Raw genomic sequence first — 19,411 nt, forward strand, 5'->3', positions numbered from 1 at the left:
CCGCTCGCTGCAACTAGAGAAAGCCCGCACGCAGCAACGAAGACCCAATGCAGGCAAAATAAATAAATTTATTTTAAAAAAAAAATTATAAATCAGATGTAAGCATGCTAAAAGCAAAGGGTGGACCACTTGTCACAACAAAGGTTAAAAAACCTTTCCCCGGAAGTAAGGATGATGATTCTCCTTCCACAAATTCTCTTTGATAATAATGCTTTCAAATAATTTCAAAAGTTAAAGAATGGAAAGATCAGCTTTTTTGCTGAGCCACTGTCTGAAATAAATTAGACACAGACACAAAGTAGAAGGTTTTGGTCAAGTTTATAAAGGGGAAAAATGTCTATTCTTTAGAAATAGATGGCCTGAAGTCCAGAGTGAGTCTGTGCCTAGAAGGTAAAGACGCCAAAGCAATGCACAGACACTCACTCAGAGGTGGTCGCATCCTAGAACACTCCTGGCAGATGCTAACATGATCTGGGGTACCACGACAGTCCACTCCTGGCTTCTGTTTCCTTTCCTGGAATGGGATCCTCCACACCCACACCTCTGAGGGACAGGGCTGCCTTTCTGAGACTTCTCTTTCCTTTTAGACCACCTGGTATAATTTAAACCTGCTTCTGCCTAAAATGTTGTAGGATAAAGGAAAAGCACAATCTGAGATTTCAGAGGATGGAAGATGGAAGCCCCACCTGGGGGGCCCGGATCCAAGTCTTTAGGAGAGATTAGCTCTTAACAGAGATGCTAATCTAGTCTTAGCTGAAAGTAGAACATTGGTCAGCCCCATCTTCCTGACTCTTGCTTCAGGGTCTACAGAGTGAGTCCAGCGTGGCAAATGGCCAGCGAGTCTATACAGAATTCAGTGCAGCCATATGAGCTATGTTAGAGACCAGTGGGTTCCGTTATGAAGCCTGTGCCTGAGGCAATCAATCAGTGTAAGTAATTAAGCCACGGAAGCAAACGCATCTGTACCCAGTACACGGTGGAAGCAGAAAAGCAAGGATACTACTTCAGCCATGTGTACCAATACAACAGTACCAGTTATCAAACTATTGAGATTATTTTGTACTTGTTAGAAAAATGCTTTTCCACATATCCTCCCAGTGCTCCTTGGCTGTTGGTCACCCTGCACCCTCCCTCCTGCACCCTTCGGTCATGACCTCCCCCATTCAGCCACTAAAGATGGGATGCCTGACACAAAGGGGGCCCTAATCCATGCTGCCTGGACAATGCCATACAGATTGTTCCATATTTTGAATTACAGTCTGCATAGTAGATAACCGTAGCTGACAATTACTGGTTACTTACTCTGTGCCTGACACCGAATGCTTTATACGTATTCATTTATTTGACACTCGTGTATGACTTGCCCAAAGTTACACAGCTTCTAAGTGGTGGGACCCAAATTACAATCCCAGGCTGTATGGCCCTCTAGCCCACTCTTATCCACTGTGTGCTTAACTGCCTCCTAGGACTCAGTAAATATCTCATCATCATTTAGTTATGAAACAAAAGTTTGATTGGGAAGATAGAACTTTGGAATTGCCTCAGGTTTCCTCTTCACTTGTCATTTACGTATTAAAAAGCACACATAGGGATCTAACCAATGAGAGAGGAGCTGGCCAGGTGATGGCAACTAGGGCATGGCAGGGATGGGGGCAAACTGAAGAGTTCTTGTGGAGAGGGGACAGCCTCTTCTCAGCTCTAGCTTACTGTTGCTGTGAAGACCTGGCCATAGTGGGTATACCCCATAAATGTCTGTTGAATGAATGAATCTAAGTTAGGTGAAATTTCTTTGCAAAATACTCAAGCAAGGAAAATAAGAATACCAAAGTTTAAGCTTCCTTCCATGGGATGGACTAAAACGCAGTACTAGGGAAACAACCAAATGTAAAGAGAATACTTTTATCTTTTCAAAGTATGTTCACCTATTGCTACGCACGGAATTATGTTCCCCAACCCCCAATGTGATGGTATTTGGAGATGGGGCCTTTGGGAGGTAATTAGGTTTAGAGGAGGTCATGAGGGTGAAGCCCCTGTGATGGTATTAAGACATCAGAAGAGCTCACTCTCTGTCTTCATGTGAGGACATACCTAAAAGGCAGTAGTCTGTAAGCCAGGGAGAGAGTCCTTACCAGAAACCAAAATGGCTGGCACCTTGATCTTGAACTTACCAGCTCCAGAACTGTGAGAAAATTATATTCTGTTGTTTAGGCCACCCAGTCTATGATATTCTGTTATGGCAGCCTGAGCAGACTAATACACCTATATTATCTCTTTTATCCTCACAATAATCCTCCTAAGAGGTAAGGAGAACCCCATTGGTATTCAACCCAGACCCCTGAAAACACCCATTTCCCTTAGACCAAGCTCTTGTGACCTCAGTGAATGGCCAGGTAGCAGGGTGGTGAGGACAAGGGGAGTGACAGGCCGGAAACCTCGCTCCTGCTGTTGTCTGGAGCTCAATGCACAGCACCAATAATTACTGGGCAATTCCTTGATGAAGCACAACCACAGAAAGCCCAGTTCAGACCGTTTCAGCACAGGGCACGGCAAGAGGAGGGAAGGGCATTTAGGGAACTGAATAAAATCTTCAGTGTTGGGTTCTGTGCCTCCAACTTCTTTGCACATTAATGGGGCAGACCAAACGCTCTTAAGTCTTAGGTAGCTTTGTAATAATGTTAAACTTCAGCTTGAATTTAAAAACAATGTGTTCAAAGGTGGACTCTTCATGGCATCCCCTGCATCTAACAGCTCACTTGGTCACGTGTCAAGTACACAGCTCCCTCACTGCTATTTCCAGATGAGGACTCGTCTCTGATACAATCTCTTGGCTATAATCCTGCTGCTAACTCTAATCTCCCTAGATGTATCCCAATGATCAGTTTTGCTTCTTCTTAATTTTTGGAGAAGATTCTAGAAAGCAGGCAGGTAAAGAATGAGAGCTGGCAAGGCAGTTTCTCTGCTTCCAGCTTCCTGGGCCAAAGCAGAAAAAGAAGTTCCTGCTGTTTGGTTTAATAAGAATCAGTGTCTAGCTCAAGCCTCGCTCGTCGGACCAGTCATACTCAAATCGGCATAAAAAAAAGTGTTTCTGAGTGTCTGCATTTCATTTCAGCATGTACGTGTAAACTCCCTTTTCTTTTTTCCTAAAGACACAAAATAGCCCTGCTGTGCTGCTGTTCTTGTCTGATCCATATAATCTGCATCTTTTATGTAAGAGTTTAATTCTACATTTATGTTGCATGTATTCCTTAATTATCCATAATTGTGTACTTTGAAATGTGTATCACAATCTATACAACAGTGAGGTTTCCTCTTTTGGGTTTCTCCATCCTGCAGTCCACCCAGCATTGCCTTTGAAAACTGGGTCCTAACATTACTGCGCACGTCCTTGCCTGTGGAGTTTGTTCTCCAGTTACTAAGCACCTATTCTGTTCCCTCACTTTGTCATCCCAGGAACTCATATTGAATACATAACCCTAGTTGTCAAAGAACTTTCCATTCATTCATCCCTTCTCTTTTCTGACCTCTACTGAGTAACCACTCCTTGCCACATTGAAGAGAAAAGCTTAGAAAATGACTTTAAAAAAAAAAAAAAAAACAAAGTCAGTCAGGCCATAAGGAAGTTACCTGTCCTTTCATTAAAAAAGAATCCTCAAGTCAAATTCTAAACACTTCTCTGGTCATAATATACCTTGGAAAATTCATTTAATTTATATCTTTGTGTCCATAGCTGTTTTGTTCATTTAGATTACAGCCCACAGTCTGAGCCAGGGGAGGAACAAAAATTGATGGGAGAAGAAATCAAGTTTATTGCAATAAACCTCACAGTTCCACTAGAGACCAGGGGAAGTCTTCTCTCCATGACAACAATGCCTCAACAACTGTCCCAGGGTCACTCAGCAGTGTGGTCAGCTAGGAACAGAGGTGCCAGTCCTGCCTTTCTGTCCACTCCCCTCGCAGCAGCCCACATTCTCTCCTGTGTTCCCATCACTCCTCACAGCGAGGGTGGGGATGACGAGGTCAGCAGGAACCTCACACAAAACCGAGCACTGGACGGCTACAGCTGTAGCTTCAGTCTCACCTGTAACCTCTATAGAATCTTAATGAGAAGCGCAGCCACACATGGGGGGGAAAAGTCAGCTGAGGATTTTAAACACTGGCACAAATGAGGTTAGTTGGTATTAACCCCACTTCACATTCTGCTTTCCCCTGAAATCAGGAGAGCTTCAGGTCTGTGTCAGTTTCAGGTCATTGTCAGATAATCCTCAAAAAGAGAATGCCAAGAACAAAGAAACCAAATCAGGAAAAAAAATAAAAGTAAAAATAAAAACCTCTGACCAAGCCAAGCCTCTAAATATAGCTTTTCCACTTACCTCAATGCAGATAATTCTAAGATATATATTTCTGATTCTATTCATTGCATTTAAAAGAGAAAGACCACACCAGGGTAAGCAATGCAGGGTGGTCAGACACATAATCTAATGACAGTGTGTGGAAGCCACTACAGAAGACAGCAGGAGCGCTGCCAGATGGTGCGGTGGGGCTGAGTGGCTGATTTCTATGCAGAGTTGCCGATGTCGTCCAAGTACGGATGGCTCTCATTGAAATGAAAATAGAAAATGCAGGACCAGAGCCCACACTAAACATTCAGTTTAGTAAAGACAGAAAACTGCCCACGAAAGAGGAAGGTACTTGGCCTTGCTATTCTCAGTAGAGAGAAAGGAGCCTTCCTCCTGCAATCTTTTTACCATTAGGCTAAAAGCCTGTCAGTCTTTGCAAAGGAACACGGAACTGATATCTGCGTCTTGTGCATTTGTTTTCTAGTGCCTGAAACGATGCTTTTCTGAGCCACAGGATTTGTTTGCAACTATACACTTGCGAAAATATGAAGAATCAAGAGGTCAGCAAGAAATGGCTAGCTAACGTGATTATTCCAAAATGATAAAAGTACAATCATCATAAGGCACCCGTAGCTCCTCCTCAGCCCCAGTCCTCTTTCTTACTAAGCAAACTAATTTTGAAATTATTGGAACATCATAGGAGAATGTGGAAGCACATTCATTCTACCCAATTTCAGTGAGATAATGTCTGGAAAGGACCAAATGTAGTAAATAAGCTTTACCAATGAACAGAAAGGATATAAGAAGAAAAGTGATAGGTCAGTGAGCGGCGGTTTTGGTTTTTCTCATGTGTATTTTAATTCTGTGGGCTCTCCAAATTCCCCCCTGCACTACCATGGTTAGTGCATGGTAACCAAACTGCCCTTACTACTTTTTCCCTCCACCTCACCTCCATCCACTAAGTCACCTACACCTTCCCTGGCTGCCTAAGTTACCCCTGCTTTGGTCTCCCAACAGCTCAGTCATACTCACTATCACGGCACTTTTGTTTTCTTTTGGCAGCCACTGATGTTTACCTGGCAGTGATCCGAACTTCACGGAGATCAACTACAGCAAGGTGTGTCATTATCCCAAAAGAAATGGCACTGTCCAATGCACGTTGTGTCGTGTTCAATATGGTCTTGAGTCCACTCCTGGAAAAACAACTCCGGATCTTCTGACCACCACAGAAGCAGATCCCACCAATAAGTGAGCTCAAGAAAATACGTGTGTGTGGGAGGAGGGGTGGGGCATGGAGGTCTCCACCTCCTCCAGGTGAGGTGAAGTGGGAAGGGGCAGGGAGTTGGTAGGAAATTTCTCAAATAGGGTCAGGTGGGAGGGCATCAGAGTAACAAAGGCAAAAAACGCCACTCTAGTTTGGGCCAAAGGGGAAAAAGGAATGATGGGCATACTTCCAAATAAAGAAGCCAAATAGTTTCATCACCTATCTTCATCTCTATCTATCACCTTTCTTCATCTCTCCTCTACATTCCAGTGGTTTTCAACTATTGCTGCATCTTCAACTCACTTGGGAGCTTTTAAAAATGACCAGACTGTGGCCCAGACTAATTAAATCAGAATCTCTGGATGAAACGCAGGCATCAGTAGTAGGTCTTAAAGTCACCCAGGTGATTGCAATGATCAAGTAAGATGGAAAACACATCTCTGTTCCATTTTTCTCCCTATTCACTTCTTCCCAGACCCCCATGCCACATACCTGCGTGGTGTTAACTGGCTGAATTCCTGACTAGTGCAGCAGGAGGCAATACACAGGCTTCAGAGTAAATATGAGCTGACTTCAATCCTGGCTTTGCCATTTACAGGCACCTGCCTGGGTTCATGGCCTCTCTGAGCCACAGTTTCTCATCTGGGGAGTAATGGGAGCTTACCACGATGAATGTAGATTCTTAAAACATGTTAATATCTTTTTTATTTTCAGAGATCAATGTCACAGAGACATTCCCCATGTCCTCAAATTATTGTTTTTTTCTCACCTCTTAGGAAAGCTCCCACTCAAGGTCTAATAATTTCAAAGTTGATCACTCTAGGTATATTTGCTTATTAGCCCAAAGTGATCTGAAATCAGTAGGACTTTAGGAGTTGTGAAAGGTATTAGTTTCCTGGATTGCTCTCAGGTGAAATCCAGGTATGATGGTTAATTTTATGTGTCAACTTGGCTAGGCTATAGTACCTAGTTTTTTGGTCAAATACAAGTCTAAATGTTGGTGTGAAGGTATTTAGATGTGATTAACATTTAAATCACTAGACTGTTCTTTTGCACATGTCACTTAACCCCAAAGTTTAAAAGTATTAAAATTTTCCCCTTTCTCAGTAAGAATGCTAGTAGAGTTTAGAACCCCCAGCTGCTTCTGGTCACCAGATGAAGTGAAGATAATAGTAGGAATCTGGGGAATACAGAGAGAGTTTAGTCAGCATCTTTTGGTAGGATAGTCAGAGTACTTCTGACTTAAAAAAAAAAAAAAAATCAAGGGTATATCTTCTAAAACACATATATTGGAGCATTTAAGGGGGCAACTAAAAATAAGGTTAAATGCCTTTTGGTGAAGCTTTTAGTAAATGATCCCAAAGGTACCAGGAGGTGAAAGAAAGAATGCTCCTTTCAGTCAATACTGGTATTAACCACTGAGTGATAAAACATAACTTGAAAATTCCAGTTAATTCCAAAGACTTCTGCAATTTGCCTCTTCACTCAGCATTATTAGTTCCTACTGACCTGTTACTGTACAATGTTGTGAATATTAAGCACACTATCAAATTGTTATTACCACAGGCTACCTTTCGACAGTTAATATAATAAAATATTTAAATTAGGATAAACATTAAGTACTTCGACCAAAACAATATAGTGTCACTTCTTAAATTTAAAAAAATTCAATATATGCTTCATACAATATCAAAATAGCTTAAATGGCACTGTTTTTCAAAAAATGTGCTTCTGCTTATCCCATAATCCTTTTAGTATTTTCTTGGTAATTCAGCAAAACTCTTTAAACTGAATAAAATTAGGATTTTGTGCTTCTATGTTTACAGAAAGAGCGTATCAGACTGACAAATTTGATAATCTAAAAAAAAAAAAAGAAAGAAAAAACTGTTCTTATTTCAAAGGTTCAAAAAATAAAGGTTATTTACTATGCAGACCAGGACTTCTTGTTTTTAAGATAGCAAATTAGAAAAACATGGTAAGAGTTAGAGGTTACTCAATCAGGTTGAAGCTGGGACTTCTACTCCAGCAGCTCTTGTTCCCCAAATTATATCTGATAATGTTCTAAAGTCTAAACATATTTTAGTTCAAAAAGATACTCAGCTCTTAGATATAAAATGGCACTAAGCTTCCAAATATCAACAGGTTTACCCACCTTCTTCAACTAATGTATTTGTTTTCAGAGTAATCTGCCACTCAGTACCTCTGAATCGTAATATTCGAGGAATTGAAACTTTGAGCTAAACTGTTCGTTTGCATTTTCCTGTGCGTAATCACAGGAGAGGGGCATTAATAAAGGGGTTGGTGTACTGGCCACTACCAAGGCCTATTATTTCAGCAGAGTCATGGCAACAGGGCAAAGCCGAGTGTGTGCAACTGTGACATAATTTCAGCCTGTATTGTGTTGAATGGAAGAGAAGACCAATGTGTCAGCAGATACAAGCAGTAAAATATCCCAGACTAGTTGCAAACTGGAAACAGTATCTATATTTCTCAACAAGTCAAGAAAGATAGTGATAAACCTTACCCTAAACTGGCTACAAAAGTATTATTACCTGTAAAGCAAGATGGCACCCGTCAACTTAAAATCGGCGAAATCCCATTGAACTGCATTTCAGAGAGAGGAGGGAACTTGAAATGGTACTGCTCTGAGGGTGTCCACAAGGGTGGGCAAGCATATGTTCCTGCTAAGCAGAGGAAGTGGTACACCCAGATTTCTTCCTAAGTGCGAGGTCTCTATAAACTCATCCTCATGGGGGCTGTTTTAAATGGAAAGAAAATGACACACAGTCCCCAACCAGGCTTCCGAACTGTTTGGAGAGGGTTGCCACTTTCCCCAGACATTAGGTTACTGTGGGGGAATTTTCCAAAATTGTCAACAATTCCATTTTTAAACTCAGTTCTTCTTCTCCACATAAAATAGATGCGAGGCAGCATGAACTATATTTGGTCTAGTAGGAGATGTTAAGTTTTTTTTACACTGCTGACTCTTACCTGACAGTGGAAGACGTATTCTGGTGTGGTTTTCTTAAACTTCATGTTCCAAACCAAGGCCACTCCATCTGGTTCATGGGGAGCATCTTCGTTGTTGTTGTAGGAAGCGACCATCAGCTCGGGGTACTGGATGGAAGAGGTCACAAGGATGGCTTATGCCAAGATGACAACACAAGGAAAACATTCTTATTCCAACAGACACATGCTCTATTACATACTTTAAATGGCACTTTCTTTGTAAGTTGTGGCATACTTAATACCAACTTCACGTCTCAACCCACTGCAATCTGGTTTCTACTCCCAACAAACGTTCCACGTGCGCTGCCATGGTCACCAGTGACTACTAAACTGCATGCACTGCTGGATCTCTCTGGGTTATATGACATTTGGGCTACTCCCTCCTTTCTCCTATGTTGGCTTCCATGACATCTTTCTCTCCTGATCTTCTTCCAAACCATTCTTTTCAGTCCCTACGGTTTCTTCTATTACCTATATTCCAAGGGGGGCTGTTTTCTGCCCTTCTTTGTCTCTCTCGACACACTGTCCCTGGGTGAACTCATCAATAGCTTTAATGAGCATTAATATATTGACAATGTTCAAATCTTTATCTCTAGGCTTGATTTCTCTCTGAGGTGCAGATTTTACAGCTACTGGGGATTTCTCAAGGCTGTCCATAGACACGTCAGATGCAATGCATAGGAAAGCGAGCTTGTTGCCTTCTACAAAAACCTACTGCTCTTTCAACATTCCCTCTTCCAACATTCATCCCTTTAGTGCTTTGCACTGACATTAGCTAGCTGTCCAGGCCTGACACTCCACGTTCATTTTTACTCCTCCCTCTTTCTCATCTTCATATACTGTGTTTCACTACTTCCTCAATACCATTCAAATGCATGTTTTCTTTCTATCCTTAAGATCAGAGGACTCCTAAATGAATTTCTTGTCTGGATGAAGACAACAGTTTTTTAAATGGCTTCCTGCTTCCAGGCTTGCCATGCTCTACCCTCACCTACTCCACTCTTCATCCTTTGTCAATATGATTTTACAAAACATACATTTGGCTAAGTCACTCCTCTGCTTAAAATACTTTAACGGCTCATCATTACTTTCAAGATAAAATCCAGGTCATATAGGATCCTTCATGATCTGTTATTTTCTACTTTCTCTGCTTAATCTCCTACAACCTTCCCTCCCTCCTCCCAACCCCACCCTATGACCCAGCCTCATTGGGCTAGTTCTGAGGTTCACAGGTACAGCCTCTGTACCATGAGTCTGATACTCACTCTCATTGGAATGCCTCTTCTGTGTTGGTTACATCATTAACTTATTCGTTAAGACTCGATGCAGGCATCAAGTCCTCCAGACAATCCTATCTAACTATCCACCACCCCTCCTTGCCTCTCATCAGCTCCCTTAGCATTATGTGTGTCCCCCTATGTGTGTGTCCTGGTCTATGTCTATTACTAGATTGTAAGCTCTTTGAGTATAGGGACTTGTTTTTATTGACCTCTGAATCCAGAGTATAGTAAGTCCTAGCACAATAAACTTGTGCCAAAATCTGTTGAATTACAAATGCTCTTTCTTAATGTCAGTAACCCTGTGCTCAGTGGCAAGACCTTATCTTTAATCTTGTTGTTAAATAACACCAACAATTAAAAGCTCAAGTAAAAGAAACACAAGCAGTAAAATAACAAAGAGGACTCTACAATGAGTAGAAATACCTACTCACCATACATGAACTCTATGCTGAGTGTTATAAATAAACTGAGGCTGAATCTCATGGCAGGTATTTATGAGTTAGAGTACATTTCATGAAAATGTCATTCTTACCTGGGATTCCCATAAGGCAGCTCCGTTAAAAATAGCATCAGGATTATAGCAGGTCGTATCAGTCTTTGCTCACAAGTAATTTTTTCCTTCTTTTTCACTACACTGCATATATTTAACATAAGATTGCCTGTATAAATTTGAACATCAACTTTTTTTCTATCAAAAATAATTAAACCTAAGTCTTCTATGTGATTGTATTCATTCTTTGAGCTCCCTCAACTTAAGAAAGCTGCAGAGAGTTACAACTTGCCAGTTGGTACAGAGAAAGTATAAGCCTACAACAACACACACGTATGTGGCCACCAGGGGAAAGTAATCATTCTTTATAAGAAAACACTCCTTAGCGGATGAATCAAAGGCCTGTTAAGAAAAAGGCCTTTGATTCGAAGCCCATTCAAAGAAACTAACATCCAGATAAACACAGAAGTCTCCAGACTGTCCATCTGAAGTTTAACTATGTCACATGTGAAAAGGCAACTCTATAAACATCAACACCACTACCACAGTGGCCAATGGACAGCCAGATGTGTCTGGAATAATATCCCACAGCTTCACATCTGGGTCTCATCGCTGGCTCCCACTTGCAGTTCTTCTTTTTTCATTAAAAAAATATTTTACATTATTGGGTTTAAAACTCCTTTAGAAAACAGGGAGAATTTTTGTAAAATACCAGTGAAATGTTTTTGGTGAAATATCTATAACTAGGATCAAAAGGCCTAAAGATACTGATTAACTCTTATCTCTTGAAAGTGTTTGTGATTTCAAAGTCTCCTCTAGTATGTTTGTTTGAACATGACTAATCATATTTTCTTATTTTCCAATAAAAAGTAGTAAATCTCTGCACGATTATTTAAACTTTAAAGGTTAAAATTATGATCTTAAAGGGAATATTAACTGCTAGGAAGTTTGTGATTACTCACGGGGCTGAATTATCTAATATTTAACCTAGGAGAATTTTACCCGGAAATTACCAGATCTGCTCTCAAGCTGCTTTTTCTTATAAAGAAATAAAATCTGACATTTATTGGCGAGGAAGGAACCAACATGTTTTAAGTGCCATTATGTGCCAGACACTGGGCTGGGAAACATGTTCACTCATTTGATCCTTACAATTCTCTAAAGTAAGCAATGGTTTTCCCATTTCTACAAAGAAGCCAAGGGTCCCTGGGTAAGGAACTTGTTCCAAGTTAAGTTGCTAATAAATGATAAAGTGAGACCCTGCTTGAAGTCTATTTGGTTTCAAAGACCATGTCCCTTCCAGCCCACTGTGGCATGCGTCATGCCCCCCGCCATGCATATGAGAGGCACTGGTGCCAGGTAAAATGTGGCACACGTATTTCAACAGTAACATGCTTTGCTTTATAGGAGCTCATCACTTAGCAGAGGGAGGTGAGACACATGTATGAATAACTACAACACAAATATAAAAGCAGAACATGCTAAGATGGAGATACAAAAGGAGTTCTATCAAAGCACACAGGAGAAAATAACTACTTTAGTTGGAATGGGGTATGGTAGGGAGAGATACTGGAAAGGACTTCTGAGAGGAAATGAGACTTGATTGGGCCCTGTTAAATGGCTAGGTGATTAGGAGAGAAGTGAGAGGAGAGTATAGACGAGGGTACAAATATTGATGCAGGAAATCTCTCTTGGGTGTCTCCCTGGTTCACAGTGATTCTCCCAATCTTTGGAGATTACCTCAATACACAGGTGTCTAACTTCCCAGGGACAATTAATTCACTGCAGGGTTCCTACCTGACCCAGCTGGGGCAATCACATTCTCTAACTTGGCTACTGTAACTTTTGGGCTGAGACACAGAAACCATGGGCTGGCAAATGAGTCAGCTTATGACAGCATCTTATTGGTGAAGCCTCTCAAGCTGCCCAGATTTATACTCCTGAGTCCCCGTTCTTCATCTCTTCCACGGATTCCCTGAGTACCCTCGTAGCTCTCGAATAAATTTCCCTTTTTGCTTAAGGTAGCCAGCGGTAAAGTTTTCTTGACTAATGAAGTGGAAAACATATTCAGGAGACAGTAGGTTATAGCACCTGGCTGGGAGGCAGGTTATGCGAAGAGATGAAAAAGATAAAAGGGCTGCAGATGCCTCAGGGCATCCTCACGGAAGTCACTGAGTACAGGCTAATGATTTTAGACTTCACTCTGGGAGTCATACACCGCAACTACTAATACTACTAATTCTACTACTACTTTGACATTTATTGAGTATTTTTTATATACTAGACAGTTTTAAAACTCTAAGTGTTTTAAATACATTTACTCATTTAATACAATAAGCGTGTGAGCTAGGTATGATTATCACTTTATGAGTGAGGAAATTTAAGCCAAGAAAAGTCAGGTAATTTGCTCAAGGTGACACCGAGAGCAAATAAGTAATCTTTACAAATAGTAAACTGGAAAAGTACTTACAATGACTCAACAGTGTAGAGAATTGAGGCAGGGAGACCAGTTAGGAAGCTATTTCCTAATAATAAGCAAAAAGTGGAGGGCATGACATAAAGTAGGTATCAACTCCACATGTAAGTGGATTTGAATTGGTCACAGTGGGGGTCTTTTTGCTACTGTAAATTTGATTGGGTTTTGCAATTAAATGAGCTACCAAAAATTACTTGAAGAAGGGTGGGGGAGGAATGGAGTAGGAAGTTGGGGTTAGCAGATGTAAGCTATTATATAGAGAATGGATAAACACCAAGGTTCTACTGTATAGCACAGGAAACTATATTCGATATCCTATGATAAACTATAATGAAAAAGAATATAAAAAGAATGTATATATATGTATAATTGAATCACTTTGCTGTACAGCAGAAATTAACACAACACTGTAAATCAACTTTACTTCAATAAAAAAAAAAAATTACTTGGGTTTGTATCTTGGATGACTCCAAGGTTAGAGGATGCAACTTACATATGAGAGGAATATACATGGTGGGAGTGAGATCATATGTCTGGTTTTGTATATGTCTGCCAAATCTGTCATATGATATGTGGATAGTATTATTGACCCCCTGTGCTAAACAATATTCAATGAATAGCAAAGTTGACATAATTCCCCAAGCGCCCAAATGTCTTCCAGGGAATAATGTTTGGTGGATATTTTGCAAATATCGCAAAGTTAAGGTGTTCTTGTTTAAGAAGTACAAGAGGTCACAGCAAAGCTATGCAGGAATCTTACAGTTTCTTCCTTTTTTCCCCTCTGTTCCATTCTGTTCCACTCATAATCATCCTAAGCATACATGCCTCTACTAGACGCTAAGACTATGCCTCTATCCTTTTCTTCTTTCTTTTTTTTTTTTTTTTAAAGATATCTTTATTGATTGACTGATTGATTGCTATGTTGGGTCTTCGTTTCTGTGCTAGGGCTTTCTGCAGTTGCGGCAAGTGGGGGCCACTCCTCATCGCGGTGCGCGGACCTCTCGCCATTGTGGCCTCTCTTGTTGCGGAGCACAGGCTCCAGACGCGCAGGCTCAGCAGTTGTGGCCCACGGGCCCAGTTGCTCCGCGGCACGTGGGATCCTCCCAGACCAGGGCTCGAACCCGTGTCCTCTGCATTAGCAGGCAGATTCTCAACCACTGCGCCACCAGGGAAGCCCCCTTTTCTTCTTTCTTAATATCATTGGATTGCATGTAGATTCACTCAGAAAGTCTCTTCATTCCATACGTATGTAAACCTGGTCCTCTGAACCCCAAAATTGTTATGGTGTAGGAACTAAGGGTTCTAATTCCTGTTTCTTATGCTCCAAAGAAAATACAGTTTTCAGAAATGCAAACCCCTTCCCCACAGTGTAGATGGCAGGTTACACAAAAATGGGGAAAAACAGATGCAGTCTCTCTACGGTGGAGTTTCTGCCTTTTCCAGTTTCACTTCCTGCAACAAAAATGACACACAAGAAAGATCCTGTGTGGAAACAAACCTATCCACGGGCAATAGGGCCCAGCACACGCTGAGGCCAGGCAGGGACCAGCCCCACTGGTGACCTCCCCGCTGCCTCCTCAGGGAGAGTTATCAGTGAGAGCTGCCTTTGAGGAATGTGTCAGATAAGGTTCCTGTGTGATTTCCAGACTGTGAACAAGTGAACAAGCCGAGCTAAGCGCTCCCTCAGCCTTGGATCTGCTTTCTGCACGCACACCCGAGCATGCTCACAGACCACCCACGCGCTGGAGGGAAGTGGCTGGGCACACCCTGCCTGTATCAGCCTCTGCACCACCATGCCCTGCGTGCTCTCTCGTTTGGACGTAAAATGAGATTCAAGGGGACAGAACACTTGCCCACTTTGTGGCTGTTGACAGTCTGGTTGCAGGGGATTACATTCCTCTTCAGTGTTCCTGTTCCCAGCACGACTAAATGGGGCTCTTCACATCATCTGCTTCACTGCTCTGCCTAGAACTCACTCTTCTCCCCTCCCTTTGTCTAATCCCAGTCTTCTAAGATGCCCTGTCCAACCAGAGACAGACTGCAACCTCCACTGAATCCTGAAAGCACTTGCTCTCGGCCCTACGTCACCCAGCACTTAGAACCTCTTTTGGTTCCAGATTCATAAGCCCTTTGTGGGAGGCACTGGTAAAGGGCATACGCTTGGAAGTGCTGAAAGACTTGAGTTCAAAGCCCTGATGTACCACATCCTAGCTGAGTGACTGTTAGTAAGATACTTAGTTGCTCTGAGCCTCCATTTCTTCAGCTATAAAATTAAAATAGAAACAGTGGCTGCCTCACTTGATGTTATGAGGGTGAAATAAGACAATGCCTCCAGAGCAGCTGGCACAGTGCTTAGCATGTAAGAAACACAAATTAAAAGCTAGCCATGATAATTATTCCCAATAAAAGCATAGACTATAAGAAAACAGAAACTGCGCTGTGTATAAATGCCCAGTACTTATCATTCCTATTTCCCTCATTGCTATTATGTCATTGTCATTACAGGAGGGGACGGAGCGTGGTCATCAAGAATGTGAGCTCAGGAGTCAGACCACCTGAGTTCATATTCTGACCTCACCACAATTAGGCTGTGTGCCTTTAAGTGCATTATTTGACTACTCAGTGCTGGGTAAATTATACACTAATTGAGTTGGCCATTAAATTGGCTTTTGGTAAATCTGCCTGCTTTCACTATGAACGCTACATTAGGGAGTTTAGATTTTTTTTTTTTTTTCTTGCAGGCAATAGGGAGTTTTAATCCAGGGAGTGAAGTGATCAGATTTGCATTTTTAGAAAGATTATTTGGCTAGATGTCTAGAGGGAAAACTATAGGTGGACAAGTTTGGATGTAGAAAGAACATAAGGTTAGCAATACTACAGGTGTAAGATGATGAATATATGAGTGGCGAAACGGACAGTCTTGGTGACAGACTGGGTCTGGGAGATAAGGGAGAGAAAGTTTCTAATGTTAATGATGAAAGTTTTGCTTTAGGTCTTTGGGTATATTGTGATGGCTTTAACATAGAATAGAGGAGGCAAAAAAGGATTTCAGATGTGTGGAAATAATGAGTTAGTGATTAGTTTGAGATTCTATGGGACACCTGAATGGATCTGTCTGGTGCGTAAAGTGGAATTCAGGAGGGAGATTGGGCGGGGGATAGAAAAAGGCTGCCCACGTGATGGTTGGATCCATAGCAGTGGAAGAGATCTCCCACAGAGAGCATGTTGAGAAGAGTAAAGGTTGAGGGCATGACCACGAGGACCACAAGGGTAGGAGAGGAAAAAGAAGTCTTGGAGGAGTTCGAGAACTGAAAGAGAGTCGAGTTGTGGAACTCAGTGGAAGGATAATATTTTTAGAAGTATGGGGAAGTCAACAAAGCTGGATGACAAAGAGAGGTCAGGGCAGATTAAGGCTTAAAAATATCCACAGGATTTGACAAGTAGGAAATCATTGGTGACCTTAGTGAGAGCAGTTTCATGGACAGAATGGCCTGCCTCCTTGTCTGGTACCTAGTTAAGTACTCAGTGTGTATGAATAATAGAGTGCAAATTTTAAACTGAAACTTCAGTAAAATGAGAAAGAAAACCAATAGGCACAGAAAAAAAATTGCAGGTTAGTGAACACATCCAAAATTGTGAAGCAATTCTCTCTTATTATTTTTTAAATACGAATGCCATGAGAACACAAGTCCAGTTTGTCCCATCCCAGCAACAATTCTTACCTGGAGAGACCAGTCCATACAAGTGACTACTCGGTGCTTGGACCAATGCTCATCATAGAACTGACGATTGAAAGAAAGGTTGGCTCCAGCCTGGACATCCCTAGGAGGGTTTAAACATCAAAGACAAATATGATGCTTCAAAATGGGGCTTTATCTCTAGTGCTCATACTGAAAGAATGAAATGGCAAGAGCATGGCACACAATACTCTCTAAAGCCAAAGCATCAATTTAGACAGCAAACTCTGATCATAAATGAACTAAAGGTGGTCTCCTTTCTGCAAAGCTCTCTCTAACCTGGCCCAGAAAAGGTTTCCACATGTTGTTCCAAGCCTGGTGTGAAATGTCAAATTTGTTTCAGCTTCCTATCTTGAGCAGTTCTAAAGCATTCTCCTCCCCCTAATAAGCTCTGCCTTGAATCAGAGTTTACAAGAGATTTCCCAGCTCTCAAGGAAACACAGCACATTTGGAGATTCTTTGGTATCAATAACACCTTATCTGGCCTTAGATCAGAAATGATATGCATGTTTCTCTTTACCTGTAATTTCTGATTGAAGGTGGCAGTTGCCTCCTTGCTCAATAGCAAGTGAAAAGTTCCACCGTGAGACAGGCCTGCTGGGGAGTGAGGGATTCACCAAACACCTTAGATACCTAACATAGACCAAAATAGCATCTGGGTGGAGGAGGATTACACTTTAGCTAGTGTTTACTTGGCTGATATTCAACTGGCTGCAAAACCTCCTCTCAAGAACTCTGCACTGGTCAAGCATTTGCTCCACAAGACTGAGTGTTTAAATTGAGTCATACTTGTTCTGTGTCAGCAGCTATGGGATCTGCATAAAAAGCTGCCTATACTCCTTGGGCTTCAGTTCAGGAATTCTTCCACACTCACCTTTTTTTTCTGTTCATTTGCTTCATTCCATTGCCTTGCACCCTGTATCACTTGTCCTATATAGTTCTTGTTCAGACTGGGTGACTTGACCTCAGATTAGGTATTTGGGCTCCAAGCAGCTGACTTATTATGACTTTTTTTTCCCCCTGCTAACCTTTCCTCAGCTCCACCATTGCAAACACAGGCAAGAGGTACATGCACCCAAATATCTGCCAGGAACCCAGTGTAACACTGTGCCAGGCACCCAGAGGGAAAGAGGACTCAGAAAACTAACTGAGCCATAGAGTAATGGCTTTTTAAAAGAAAACAAATATAACACATATATTCAAAATATTATTCTCTTTGATGTAGTCTAACGACGCTGTCAACTGTTTAGAACATTTTTAGAACTCCCTTTTGAAACTGTTTTCAGAGCCACTGTTACATTGCCTTGAGCATCTTCAATGATGATAGGTTGGCCTTTGACAATGTATTTGAATTTTAGAAGTAGTACAATGCCAGGTCTAATGAAAAAGGCAGGTAATCTCATCTTTTCATATTGTTCTTGGCCAAAAGAAATTGGTGGCTAAAAACCAGCTATATCTCTCACAAAGCTCATAAAGTGCCTCCAATTATCCACATGAAGATGGCTGACAGCCCCTGCCGAATATAATACATATGCTGCAGTCACAGGGAAAGTCATTTGGGGCCATTTACTTCTAATGGTTAGTTAAAAGTAAATGGCACTTGTATTTCCTAAAAGGCATATACACATCATCTTATGGCATCAAAAGAGGAAAGAGTTCCCAGTCTCTGTTTGCTGTCTCCCACATCAGTTAAGGTCTCCCATATCTCATGTTTATTTTCTTCGGCTTCCTGTTTGCTTAGACATCAAAAATAGATCTACTGGATATAACACAAATCTCCTTTTGCTGCTTATGTTTTCTCAGAGGACAATGTACATGACTCTGCCAGTCTCTATCACCTGGACTGTTCCCCAGATATCAAGTTCAAAAGCATTTCATGGAAGCACATGATAATTACAAGGAAACTCTAAGCCAGAAGTCATAACCAAAGCCCTTAGTCAAAGCTGTTCAGCAAGATCAGCTCTGGAATTTCATACTCCTCTGATTTGTTAGGCTTGGAACTTGCCTACTCAAAACATAAGTGAATTTAGAATCAACAGATAACTTATCACAGTATTTTTTTAAATGCACACAAGAAACTAACCCATCTTTTTCCTCTAACTCTCGACCACTATAGTCAAAGAAGATATCGGAGTCTTCTGCCAGCGCTCTTTCAATTACCCGTATTGTCCGATCAAAAAAGATGAGAAATTCCTCTGAGTGAAGGATCTGCTGTTTTTCTTCCTCTGTCAGCTCCCTTGGAGGAGCTATTTATGTAAAAGAGATTGTTGGAAAAGAAAAATAAAAACGGATAATTAAAACATTTCAAGAGGAATCCAACTCTTGAAAGACATTGCTTATCGAAAGAGTGATAAGACACAGTGAAATAAACCACTGTTAATATTAATTCTAAATTACTCTTAAAGTCACACCAAAGGTTTTTGCAGATGTCTTCACTGACAATTTTACAAAGAGATTTCATGTCTGGACTAATTACTATTTTGAAGAGTTGAAAAATATTACAAATGAAAATGATTGGTGTGTTTCAACAATGAGTTCTGAACGTTATTTTCTTTAGAACTGAACTTGAAAAACAGCTCAAATAGTACATAATAGAGAAATCTATAAAACCATGTATATTAGATTGTAAAGCTGCACATACTAAATAATTAAGAACTATCTATAATATGATCCAGATAGCACCTTTCCTCTTTCTACTGATAAATTCATTTTATTTTAGATAGTTACTTGATAAGGCTGATTGATCGTTATATAGATTCTCCTCAAAAACTGAAACGTGTCCTTCCAAACCCACCTTTACCCAAGATATCTTCTGCTT

The 19,411-nt window shown here is 41.1% G+C and overlaps 1 protein-coding gene across 1 annotated transcript in view; it reads right to left on the reverse strand.

The window, feature by feature from the left end:
• DYNC1I1 (dynein cytoplasmic 1 intermediate chain 1) overlaps nt 1-19,411 on the reverse strand; it is a 344,009-nt gene that overhangs the window by 112,927 nt on the left and 211,671 nt on the right. Inside the window, exons 7-9 of the mRNA XM_068549982.1 lie at nt 18,677-18,839; nt 16,579-16,678; nt 8,593-8,718 (exon numbers count right to left, since the gene is read on the reverse strand). Coding sequence (XP_068406083.1) covers nt 8,593-8,718; nt 16,579-16,678; nt 18,677-18,839 — 389 coding nt within the window. The remainder of the gene's footprint in view (nt 1-8,592; nt 8,719-16,578; nt 16,679-18,676; nt 18,840-19,411) is intronic.

Source organism: Eschrichtius robustus, chromosome 8 (assembly GCF_028021215.1).
Source record: "Eschrichtius robustus isolate mEscRob2 chromosome 8, mEscRob2.pri, whole genome shotgun sequence".
Taxonomy (NCBI): Eukaryota; Metazoa; Chordata; class Mammalia; order Artiodactyla; family Eschrichtiidae; genus Eschrichtius; species Eschrichtius robustus.